The 12486-nt window shown below is 48.4% G+C and overlaps 1 protein-coding gene across 1 annotated transcript in view; it reads right to left on the reverse strand.

Moving 5' to 3' along the window:
- Positions 1-8646, reverse strand: part of LOC121330094 (synaptotagmin-7-like) — a 73549-nt gene extending 64903 nt beyond the window's left edge. The window contains exon 1 of the mRNA XM_041276367.1: positions 8522-8646. Coding sequence (XP_041132301.1) covers positions 8522-8552 — 31 coding nt within the window. The 5' untranslated portion in view covers positions 8553-8646. The remainder of the gene's footprint in view (positions 1-8521) is intronic.
- Positions 8647-12486: the final 3840 nt, after the last annotated feature.

A 12486-nucleotide genomic window follows, 5' to 3' on the forward strand; every position in this document is an offset into this window, starting at 1 on the left:
TATTGCAGGGTCTCAGTATTGCAGTGTGGAGGTGCAGGGTCTCAGTATTGCAGTGTCTCAGTATTGCGCTGTGGAGGTGCAGGGTCTCAGTATTGCAGTGTGGAGGTGCAGGGTCTCAGTATTGCAGTGTGGAGGTGCAGGGTCTCAGTATTGCAGGGTCTCAGTATTGCAGTGTGGAGGTGCAGGGTCTCAGTATTGCAGTGTCTCAGTATTGCAGTGTGGAGGTGCAGGGTCTCAGTATTGCAGTGTGGAGGTGCAGGGTCTCAGTATTGCAGGGTCTCAGTATTGCAGTGTGGAGGTGCAGGGTCTCAGTATTGCAGTGTCTCAGTATTGCAGTGTGGAGGTGCAGGGTCTCAGTATTGCAGTGTGGAGGTGCAGGGTCTCAGTATTGCAGGGTCTCAGTATTGCAGTGTGGAGGTGCAGGGTCTCAGTATTGCAGTGTGGAGGTGCAGGGTCTCAGTATTGCAGTGTCTCAGTATTGCAGTGTGGAGGTGCAGGGTCTCAGTATTGCAGTGTGGAGGTGCAGGGTCTCAGTATTGCAGTGTGGAGGTGCAGGGTCTCAGTATTGCAGTGTCTCAGTATTGCAGTGTGGAGGTGCAGGGTCTCAGTATTGCAGTGTGGAGGTGCAGGGTCTCAGTATTGCAGGGTCTCAGTATTGCTGGGTCTCAGTCCTCTAGTATCTCAGGTGATGACAGTGTTAAATGCTGCTCAGCTGTCTCAGGCAGTCCTTGAGTGCTCTGGTTGCCAGGATGCAGCTCTGATCAGCCAGCCTGTGGTTAGAGCCGCTCTGACCTTCAGACGCTAGCTGTTCTCTCTCTCTCCCTCCCTTCTTCCTTCTCTCAATCCCTCTCTTAACAGACAAGAGTCTGTTTTACAGTCCTGCAAACTGCACAGTGTTTGAGACCAGATGATTAATCTCTGTATCTGCAAGCAGATTTATAAAGGTTTGCCACAGTAAAAGCACATCAAAGTGTAATAAAGCACAGTAAATCATAGGTAAACATTGTAAAGAATAAGGGTGTGCATTTGTCCTTGTGGCGGGTCTGTATGGAGGATCCATGCTTGTCCATGTGTCCCTGTGACGTCCCCCCTGTCCCTCTGCAGGGCTGGTACAGCACAGAGCTCAGTGTCTGTGTCCCTCTGCAGGGCTGGTACAGTGCCTGGCAGGACTGGCACAGCACAGGGTTCAGCGTCTGTGCAAGGTGAGGGGGCAGGAGCTCTAGAACACACAGTGTCACAGCAGCGTTTAGTCACTTTAATGACAGTGTCCTGGAAATGTAATAATTACATTAAATGATTCATCCTCATTAGTCTAACAACTGAAGATATCTATAATAAAGAGCTGTACAGAATAATAAAATGTTACTAATTTACAACCTTCGAAAAAATGTACGCGATCAGTTCCATTGTCAGGCTGGAGTTCAGCTACTGATCAAGGCAGAGTAACTACAGTGTGTGTGTGTGTATGTGTGTGAGTGTGTCAGTCTGAGTCTGGGCGTGTCAGTGTGAGTGCATACATGAATAAGAATGTGTGCGTTAGTCTGGGCGTTTCAGGGAGACACACAACACGGATCCAAACAGGATGTTTTTCAGGAAACTACAAATTTGCGAGCGTTTCCTCATGCTTCTAGTTCCAGTAAATTTTACCTGGTCAGCCTGATTCCTATCCCTCCCTCCGGCACGGCCTCCGGGAGCAAGTGTTCAGAGGCAATCTAACCCCCCCCTTCTCCCAATACACATTCAACACACGCTGCTACTGCGATCAAGGGCATCACTGAGAGAGGGAGAGGGAGAGAAGGCAGCCCAGGAGCAGCTCCACTTCCTCTTGATGCTGTTTCATTGGCTGCTGTTTGAAGACACTGCCTTTCACCAGGTTGGTTCAGAATGACAATGGGTGTTTGCTTTGGTTGGTTTTGAGCTTTTGGTTTTCGGCACGGCATCCGTTCTTCCCCACCCCCCGCTCTGCAGCTGAAGTTTGTTTTTCAATTGCGAATGGTCTTTTAATTGTCATTGACTTGGCAGCCAATTCATTTTCATACTTGACTAGAGTTCGAATGAAAACCCAGGCCACAGCCCAACTGAACTGCCGACAAAAATACAGCACAGAGAGGCACACAGGAATCTAGGAGACCACTGAGCATTCGAACCCAGCGCCAGAGAGCAACTAACACACTGAGCATTCAAACCCAGCTCCAGAGAGCAACTAACCCACTGAGCATTCAAACCCAGCTCCAGAGAGCAACTAACCCACTGAGCATTCAAACCCAGCTCCAGAGAGCAACTAACCCACTGAGCATTCAAACCCAGCTCCAGAGAGCAACTAACCCACTGAGCATTCGAACCCAGCGCCAGAGAGCAACTAACCCACTGAGCATTCGAACCCAGCTCCAGAGAGCAACTAACCCACTGAGCATTCGAACCCAGCTCCAGAGAGCAACTAACCCACTGAGCATTCGAACCCAGCTCCAGAGAGCAACTAACCCACTGAGCATTCAAACCCAGCTCCAGAGAGCAACTAACCCACTGAGCATTCGAACCCAGCGCCAGAGAGCAACTAACCCACTGAGCATTCGAACCCAGCTCCAGAGAGCAACTAACCCACTGAGCATTCGAACCCAGCTCCAGAGAGCAACTAACCCACTGAGCATTCGAACCCAGCTCCAGAGAGCAACTAACCCACTGAGCATTCGAACCCAGCGCCAGAGAGCAACGGATGGTGTGTGGCGGATTCCCGAAGGGCAAGTTCTCTGCATGCCATGCAGTCATTTCCAATTCTCACTAACGACGGGACTATTTTAAAAAGGTAAAAGAGCAGAGGAGGAACATCACTTCATTAGAACCGCAACCCCCCGCCCACACACACACACACACACACACACACACACACACACACACACACACATTGATCCCTTAATGCCTTCATTCAAGAGTCTTTCACTGCAGTGCTTTCAGACAGACACTGATACTGTTACAAAAACACACGCAGCGACAACCACCCTGCTTCCACCAGCGGGAGCAAGAAAGCCTGGGGGGGGGGGGGGGGGGGGACGACTAGCGGAAACAGCGTCAGGTTTGAAGGTTAAAGATCAGAGGCTGCAGAATACTCAGACTCTCTGGTCGAGCTGTGGGGTGTAACCGGTCCGTTCCTGAGAGGGTACAGGTGCTGGTATAAACAGGACAGTTTGTACCACCGGCTGCAGTGACGTGCTGTACCTTCACTTCTGCTGTTGTTAGGGGCATGTTGTTGAGACAACACAACGCAATTAGCCTTGTCTCTTTATCTCTCCTCATTTACAAGTGCGGCGCCTGTGATTCAGAACTCAGCGCGTGAGAGACAACAGGCCATTGTGCTGGAACGAGAAGGCCCGACTATTTTTTTAAACTCAGTAAACGTCAAGAAAAACAATGTGATAATCACAGGTTCAGTAATTACATTGGTTTCATATTCCTTTCCTATCCTTTAATTACAGACTGCTGCTCTTGGTGCACTGAGAGCCGAGACATGATTCTGAGGGCTCCCTATGCAAGTGCAGGCTTCTCACAGCTCTCAGTCCTGGGTGAAAGTGTGTGTGTATTGTAGGTTAGGTTGAGGCCACTGGATTCACCCCCCCCCGCCCCCCACCGCATGTCTCTGCTCCAGTGAGAGTGTGTGTGTGTGTGAAGGGAGACTGTCCTCTGCTCCAGTGTTAGGCGGATCTGACAGGGAGGAAGAAAGTAAACGTCCCGGAGACCAGGAGCCACTGCAGCCACCAGCCCTGAGTCTCTTCAGGGCTAGGAATAGGTTTTCTGGGACGTTTCTGATAAGGGGGTGTCTGGCAGCATCTAAGGAAGACATGCTGCCAGCGAGGGAAGGGGGGCTGGAGACGCCTCGCAGCGGGATGTGAACACTCGTTTCACCGGAGGAGTCGGAGAGGAACCTTTCCAGCTCATCCCAGGCCTCCTAGATGCAGAACGCCGGTCTTGTGATATGAATCTTCATTTACCTCGCCGAAAAAACACTTGCACCGTGGCACAGTCAGAGGACAGCGTGCTTGCAAAGGCGTTTAAGCATTTATGTTGTTAACAGTATGAAAAACAACACAGCCAGTTGCTAAGATCTCTTGCTGAATTGTCAGCTAGAATTCTAGGTCGGCATATGAGCCAGAACTGTGTTACCCTGGCAGACTGCAATGGAATGAGGGGAGAGAGAGACAATGGTGGGGGTTTATAGTCCACGTTTAACAGTGAAATCGGTCGCTGTCAATGGGAGGAGGGGGGCTGTATTGGCTCTGCTCACTACACAGTCTAGTGGCTTTCACCTTGCGTGAGAACCTTACACAGCCCCTGTATTAAATGCATTACAATATACAATAGGCATAAATTCAACAGCACAGCTAACCTCAGTCTGACATCGGCAACATTGAAACATTCTCTTACAAAGAAAGGTGAGATGGCTGTATCACATCCATATCAAGGTAACTATGTATGCTATTGAGAGTCATTTCCTTGCTTGTATATTGATATAGAGATAGAAATACTTGCGTGCGTGAGCAGGTTGGAAAGGGAATGGGCTTGTGAGCCTGGGGCTCGGAGACATGCAGCAGTGGGGCAGGTTGAGCGCAGGTGTCTCTAATTGACCCAACGGGATCTCTGTGACCACCTTCAAATCACAGCCATGCAGGATTCAATATAATAAATCACAGTGGGAGCAGAACGGCTCAGTGCAGTCTGTGTTTATTAGGAGCCCAGGGCTCAGTCTGCCTCTCCTTTCTTCACAAAGCTGGTTTGGTTTCATTTTTGTAGGGATTCCGATCCTGCTGCATTTTTTTCATTGTGCACGGGCAAACAATGCAGATTATAAAAAATAAAATTAAAAACAAATTGAAGAAAACAGCCCCCCCCCTCTGAAAAGGGGGGTGGCTTTTCCCCCAAGCGTTTGCTCTGTTGTCCTAATAATGTATTTGTTAATTGGCAAGGCTTTGGTGTGCACCTGAAACACAGCCAGCCCTGTGAGCGATGCTGGACGTGGCAGTGGCTGTCCTGTGCACACCAGCCTACAGTACAGGTTTTAATCAAGCAGTGCTGTGCCGATAACTCATTTGGACGGGCAAAGGGAGGGAGGCTGGCTTCACGCTGACCCTAACCACTACTATGATGTTCTGTCACTCGCACAGTACTAAATACACACTCAGTAAAACAGGCTACTTAAGCAGAATAGACTCGTGGGTCTACAGAGCACTCAATAAAACCATCTGTAGACAGAACACACACGGAGAGAGAGAGGGAGAGAGAGAGAGAGAGAGAGAGAGAGAGAGAGAGAGAGAGAGAGAGAGAGAGAGAGGAGAGAGAGTTCTCGTACATTGGAAGAATGTTTCCACTTATTCGGGAGTTTGCCCATTTTAATAGCTAGGAAAAAATATGCCATTAAAAATAACAAACCCATTTAACATAATGCGGGGGTCATCGACCCCTTTATAAGGAACACGCAGGTACTGAAGCGCTTCCACAATGCGCACTGTTGCTCACCCCGCTAGAGTTCCCGTCAGCTCCGCGGCAGAACTGATCAGACACGGTCAGTGTCGCACTAATAATTACACACGAATTATACATCCGACTCAAACAAAAAGAAAAACAGAAAAGCGTTTGTATGGCTGTGCTCAATGCATCGTGCTTCTCAATGAAACTGGTTCTCACTGTGACATCACGGGACCAGAGATGCAGCGCACGGGGCTGCTGTCAGGTGTAATTAGACGCCCCCCCCCCCCCGGTACAGGTGAAGGGTGCACGAGACTGGGGGGGCGGGGGACGGGACGACCGAACGGGCTCTTCCACTTCCCAAACGTGTTTTCTGTAGTTTCGTTAGCTCCTCGCTGGAGGACAGATCGCAATCAGACAGGAGGCATCGCAAATCAAAGCAGCCATTCGCTGGTGTGCGGCCGGGCGGCAGTTATTAAAAGCTGTGTGGTAGATTGAAGAGTCAATCAATAGGTAGATGTGCTGCTTGGCACCGGGTCTGGGTGCTGCACCACAGCACCGCCAAGACCGTGAGAGATGTGCTTCGAACACAGGCAGGCAGGCACGCAGGGGGGAGAAGAACAATCAGCCAACACACACACACACACACACCTCTTTCTCTACCTGTGCACGCACATTCCCATCTGGCGTGCACACGCTAATCAAACCATACAGTCACTGAGCAGGGCTGGGAAAGGTTATAAATTAGCCCAGGGAGTCAATGACATCGGCTCCTCATGCTATCTTCCCTCGCTCCCCCTCAGCCTGATCTCTCACCAGCTGCGGTCCAGACTCACCCTGGGCGCTGCTTCTTCTCTGTCTTCTGGAGTGTGGGAGTGTGTGAGAGCGTGCGGGAGTGTGCAAATGACAGGCACGGAGAGTCCTGAAGCCCCATGATTGAAACACACACACTCTCTCTCTCTCTCTCTCTCTCTCTCTCTCTCTCTCTCTCTCTCTCTCTCTCTCTCTCTCTCTCTCTCTCTCTCTCTCTCTCTCCGATCGGATTTCTCCAGATGACCTTGTGCTGTTCAAGGCGAGGACATACACTCCTGCTCCTCCGCGCTGCACCCTAATTATCGCCCGCTCTCCTGCCTGCCCGTCCACGGCTCGCTCGGAGGGACGGTCTATTTCAATCGCCTCTCTCTCTCCAAGCTGCGAAACAGGTGCTCTCTCTACCCTTGCATGCCCGGGCTGCTTCCCCGAGCGCGGATTAACAGCTGCACCTCACAGCAAGCTACCGCCGCTTCCCATTGTTAAGCAGATAATTCTAAAAATAAACAAATAAATAAAAAGTCTAATAAATGAAATACAATGTCCAACAAGTATTAAGAAAGCGCCGCTCGGGATACAAAACCAGCCTGCTAGCACTTGCGTGAAACTGGTTATTTGCTAGAATTATTATTATTCAGCAAAGTTTTCTGGCTAATGACAAAGTGACAGTCCCCGATTCTGTAGCAAACAGCAATCCATATACACACGCATTACAGTGGCAGCCCAGTCGACAGATACAATACGAGACGAGCTGCCACCTTGTTATTGCAGGGATGGTGTGGGAGTCCGAGAACGGCAATGTAATGAATCCAGGCTCCCTGTTGTCCGCCCTGTGAACGGATTGCAACGACAGACAGCAAGCGCGGCGCTCAGCAACCACACACACACACACACGCACACGCACACGCACACGCACACACACACAACAACCGGAATTTAAATCGTGCAGCAGACCCCCGGAGTCTTACAGAGGGATTGTTAAAGCACAGCACAACATATAACACAGGACTGCTGAAGGAACAGGCAAGATGACAGGTGTGGAGTTGAATTCAAAACGAGACGCGCTCCTCTCTCCCTCTCTCCCTCACACACACACACACCTTCTCATTAACAACAGGCTAGACAAACGATAGCAAGAACAATACGAATTAGACAATGGATAGTTTGCAACACACATTTTTTTATTTTTTTTTTTAATTCCCTGCCATTCGACAGTATGTTTAAATTCCCCTGAGCTACGCGAGTCTGATCTTGAGACGCGCGTGGAATTGACAAGGAGACCGTGGCACGGAGCGTGGGAACAAGAATATAAAAGAAACACAAACTACAGAGTCAGAAAAGTCGAACTAAAACAGCAGCAGCAGCAATAATAATAATAATAATAATAATAATAATAATAATAATAATAATAATAATAATAATTTCGCATTATTATTAATGCTAGTGTGAATGCATTAGCAGTGATAGCGAGGAAGCTTATATAATCACCCAGAACACGTGTCTCAATAATATAGGAATCACTACAGTAATTCTGACAGTAAAAAGCAGTCCTGTCACGGCTTCTACAAGCAACGGGCAATTACTTTAATTGCATATCTGTTGCACGTTCTTCTGTCTTTTTCCTGCAGGACCGTGTTGTTTAAATTGCACTGAATTCGGTGCAGCCAGGTGTTTCAAAAACAAGCGCCCGCTCTTTCCTTTCATCTCTCGTTTTCAATCAAACCAAATAGCCGGAGCGATGGTCGGCGGGCACTGCAGCCACACACACACACACACCGCGCAAACACGCTCGCACACAAAGAGAACTTACTTACTCCTGAACACAAAAGAAATGCAATTAATGCATGCATTCAATAAAGAAAATCCCTTAATACATGCAAATCGCTGAGCCGCGTCCACGAGTCCTCTTGCGACACAAACCGGCCCGCAATTACTGTGTCGGTTTGACCTTGTTAACGTGGACCCGACATCAAATTTGATCGCTAGACGAGCTCCGCACACAACAGGTCTGTCTCGGCGAGACGGGAACCGCTCACCACTTCAGGGCACACGAAGTAACACCTATGCTTTTATATAGCAAAGGAGAGGAGAGACATAGCAATACTACTGATAATAATAATAATAATAATAATAATAATAATAATAATAAAAATAATTCTAATAATGCAACTGAAAAATAACAATGATCGCACTGCCCCAATAAAGACACCGTCCCCCGTGCAGCGCTTTGGAAAGACACAGAGCCCTAGGGTCTTACCTTGCCTCTGGCTCTCCGTATTGATGTACATGGCTGTCTAGATTCCCCGGTCTCCGTCCTCTTAGTGTTTTATAGCAGTTGCTGGGTCTCCTGCCGCCCGGTCCCTTGTTTGTATTGTGGACACGCTGCAAGGTACCCGGTGACGTGCTGCCGGTGGCTCTCACTGTAGTCTTGAGTGTTGTGCTCCGATGAGCCTCTTTCTGAGTTCCCTGTGTGCTCTCCACAGAGCTGGCTGTAGCGCAGGGTGGCGTGTGTTTAATTCGGGGCTGATTGTTATGAATCTGTAGAAGCGATCTCTACTCGTGGATCTCTCTCTCTCTCTGTGTTATACTAGCTATGCTGCTAGTAGGAGACACAGCGAGTGAGCCTCATCATCACTGGGCTGCTCTCTCTCTCTCTCTCTCTCTCTCTCTCTCTCTCTCTCTCTCTCTCTTTCTCTCTCTCTCGCAAAAACGCACAGAGAGAGAGAGAGAGAGAGAGAGAGAGAGAGAAAAACAACAAAGGACTGAGAGCTGAAAACGCTGGCTAAGTGAATTAATTAGATTGTATGAGAGTCATAATAAATCAATTACTGAGTAAAGAAAATATAAGCATGTTACAAAAGGTGCGACCGCGCCACACCTCTCCCAACTGTCCTTGAGAAAAAAATTCACTCCAGCAGACTCCAGCCGCCGCACAGGTATCTGTCTAGGACCGCAGGTGTGGGCTGCTGGGCGCCGCTGACACGGGCACGGGCAGCTATGTTTACTGACAGTCGTGCAGCACCAGTGGGTTATATATTGCGTGCCCGTCGGAGTCACAGTCACAGCGGCAGCGCAGATGGGACACCTTTCTCCAAATCCGAGCCCAGACAGAGACTGTAAAGGCGTGGTTGGGGGTTGTGGTGACGTTTTGTTTTTATCTAAGGTGAGGGTTGTTGCATCACAGGTGACGCAGTTCAGGATCCTAGCTGACCCCGCCAACAAGCCAGCTCGGCAGGATATGCTTCCAATTGCTTGGTTATAATTTAACTTTTTAAACCATCGTTTATGTTTTACATTTTTCTCTTGCCAGAGAACTTCCCCTGGATCGAACAGAATTCTATAACGCGCCGACCCATTGCGCACAATTCTAGAATGGGTTGAGGGACCTGTACCAGAACAATTCTAGAATGGGTTGAGGGACCTGTATCAGAACAATTCTAGAATGGGTTGAGGGACCTGTACCAGAACAATTCTAGAATGGGTTGAGGGACCTGTATCAGGACAATTCTAGAATGGGTTGAGGGACCTGTATCAGAACAATTCTAGAATGGGTTGAGGGACCTGTACCAGAACAATTCTAGAATGGGTTGAGGGACCTGTACCAGAACAATTCTAGAATGGGTTGAGGGACCTGTACCAGAACAATTCTAGAATGGGTTGAGGGACCTGTACCAGAACAATTCTAGAATGGGTTGAGGGACCTGTATCAGGACAATTCTAGAATGGGTTGAGGGACCTGTACCAGAACAATTCTAGAATGGGTTGAGGGACCTGTATCAGAACAGTTCTAGAATGGGTTGAGGGACCTGTATCAGGACAATTCTAGAATGGGTTGAGGGACCTGTACCAGAACAATTCTAGAATGGGTTGAGGGACCTGTATCAGAACAATTCTAGAATGGGTTGAGGGACCTGTATCAGAACAATTCTAGAATGGGTTGAGGGACCTGTATCAGAACAATTCTAGAATGGGTTGAGGGACCTGTACCAGAACAATTCTAGAATGGGTTGAGGGACCTGTACCAGAACAATTCTAGAATGGGTTGAGGGACCTGTACCAGAACAATTCTAGAATGGGTTGAGGGACCTGTATCAGGACAATTCTAGAATGGGTTGAGGGACCTGTACCAGAACAATTCTAGAATGGGTTGAGGGACCTGTACCAGAACAATTCTAGAATGGGTTGAGGGACCTGTATCAGAACAATTCTACAATGGGTTGAGGGACCTGTACCAGAACAATTCTAGAATGAGTTGGGTAATTTACTGTAGGTGTCAGAACTATTTCAGAGTGAGTCAGAACCCGCTCTAGACTGAGCTGGATTCTCAATTTGCCCGCAATGCGAGCCCCTGTATTGTTTAACCTCTGACTCTGCTAGTGCCCAGAAGCCACACGGGGCTCTTCAAACCGGCCTCCTCCTGTGATGTCTAATCGTTTGATCGGCTCTGCCACAGTAAACCAGTTGTGTAAATTGAAAAATAAAAAATACAGCAGCGTTCACTCGATTTTTTTTTTTCATAACGGCATTTTATTAAAGCGACACAAGTCTATTTCAATCGCATGATGACTGCATGTCAGAAATGTTCACTTTCAATATAATTCCTTGGCTTCTCTGCCGCCTCCTGTGCCTTCTGCTGTACCATAAACAGCCAGCAGCGGCCTGCATACACAGTCCCCCACGTCACCGTGTTTCCCCGGGCGAATACCTCGCATTGGCCGTGCTTTACCTAGCAGAAATCGAGCCCGACCTTCACCTGGGCTGCACCCTGACGACACTGCGCGTCGAAGGGGAGACGCACAAAATTACCTCCGGGAAGGAAAGCCAATGAGGTTTCAAAATGATTCAGCTAAAATAATTTACTTTAATTATTAGTATCACGTTTTGTTTTCAACATTATTATTATTATTATTATTATTATTATTATTATTATTATTATTATTATTAATAACAAGTTGTTTCTTTTAGATTGAAAGGTCCAGCACATGCACACAGGTACACACGGATACACGCAGAGATACATGGACGCGCGCACACGCACACGCACACGCACACGCACGCGTGCTGCAGTGCTATCATGCAGGACACGCTAAAAGCTGGATAAAAGCTGGATAAAAGCTTCCTCTTTGCTACACAGCTGACTTGCTCCCCCAGCGGCTGAACTCAAATTGCAGCTGTTCTGTGAAGCTACCCCGGTATTACATGCTGGGTACTAGTGTCCCAGTGTATGTGCTTTGTGTGTCTGTGTGTTGCATATATGTTGTGTGTGTGTGTGTGAGTGTGTGTCAGTTTGTGTCAGTGTGTTGTGTGTGTGTCAGTGTTTGTGTGTGTGTCTGTGCTGTGTGTGTGTGTGTGTCTGTGCTGTGTGTCAGTGTGTGTTGTGTGTGTGTGTCTGTGTGTGTTGTGTGTGTGTGTTAGTGTGTGTTGTGTGTGTCTGAGTTGTGTGTGTGTGTATTGTGTGTGTCTGAGTTTTGTGTGTGAGTGTCTGAGTTGTGTGTGTGTGTGTGTGTCTGGGTTGTGTGTGTCTGTGTGTGTGTGTGTGTGTGTGTGTGTGTGTGTGAGTTGTGTGTGTGTGTGTGTGTGTGTGTCTGAGTTGTGTGTGTGTGTGTGTGTGTGTGTCTGAGTTTTGTGTGTGTGTGTGTGTCTGAGTTGTGTGTGTGTGTCTGAGTTGTGTATGTGTCAGTGTGTGTGTGTGTGTGTCTGAGTTGTGTGTGTGTGTGTGTGTGTGGTGTGTGTCTGAGTTGTGTGTGTGTGTTGTGTGTGTGTGTGTCTGTTGGCTGCTTGTTTTGCTGTGCTGAGGGGGCGGGGGAGCTAATTTTAGAGCTGCTGACATGTTCTGGTGAACGCAGAACGCAGAGCTGATTCCTTCCAATAAAATGTATTTCACTATTTGCAATTAGGACAGAATACATGTAACAGACTGAGACTCAGGTGACAGTGTGTGAGAGAGGGAGGGAGAGCAGGCGTGTGTGTGCCCCCCAGGAGGACAGACTGTTTACTTAGAAAAACAGAACTACTGGAGCACAGTCAAGCACAAATTAGAGAGGAGGGAGAGGAGGGGGTGGAGGCGAGAGAAATTAGATATGAAACAAGAGAGGATGTGCAGCCAGTCAGTCCTGTCGGCTCTGGTTTGGATTCCAGGTCCACTCCAGAAAATGCAGTGTAAACGAACTGAGCACAGTCCTGAGCCTAGTGATGGGGGGACTCTGTCTGTATCTCTAAGTT

Source organism: Polyodon spathula, chromosome 17 (genome assembly GCF_017654505.1).
Source record: "Polyodon spathula isolate WHYD16114869_AA chromosome 17, ASM1765450v1, whole genome shotgun sequence".
Taxonomy (NCBI): Eukaryota; Metazoa; Chordata; class Actinopteri; order Acipenseriformes; family Polyodontidae; genus Polyodon; species Polyodon spathula.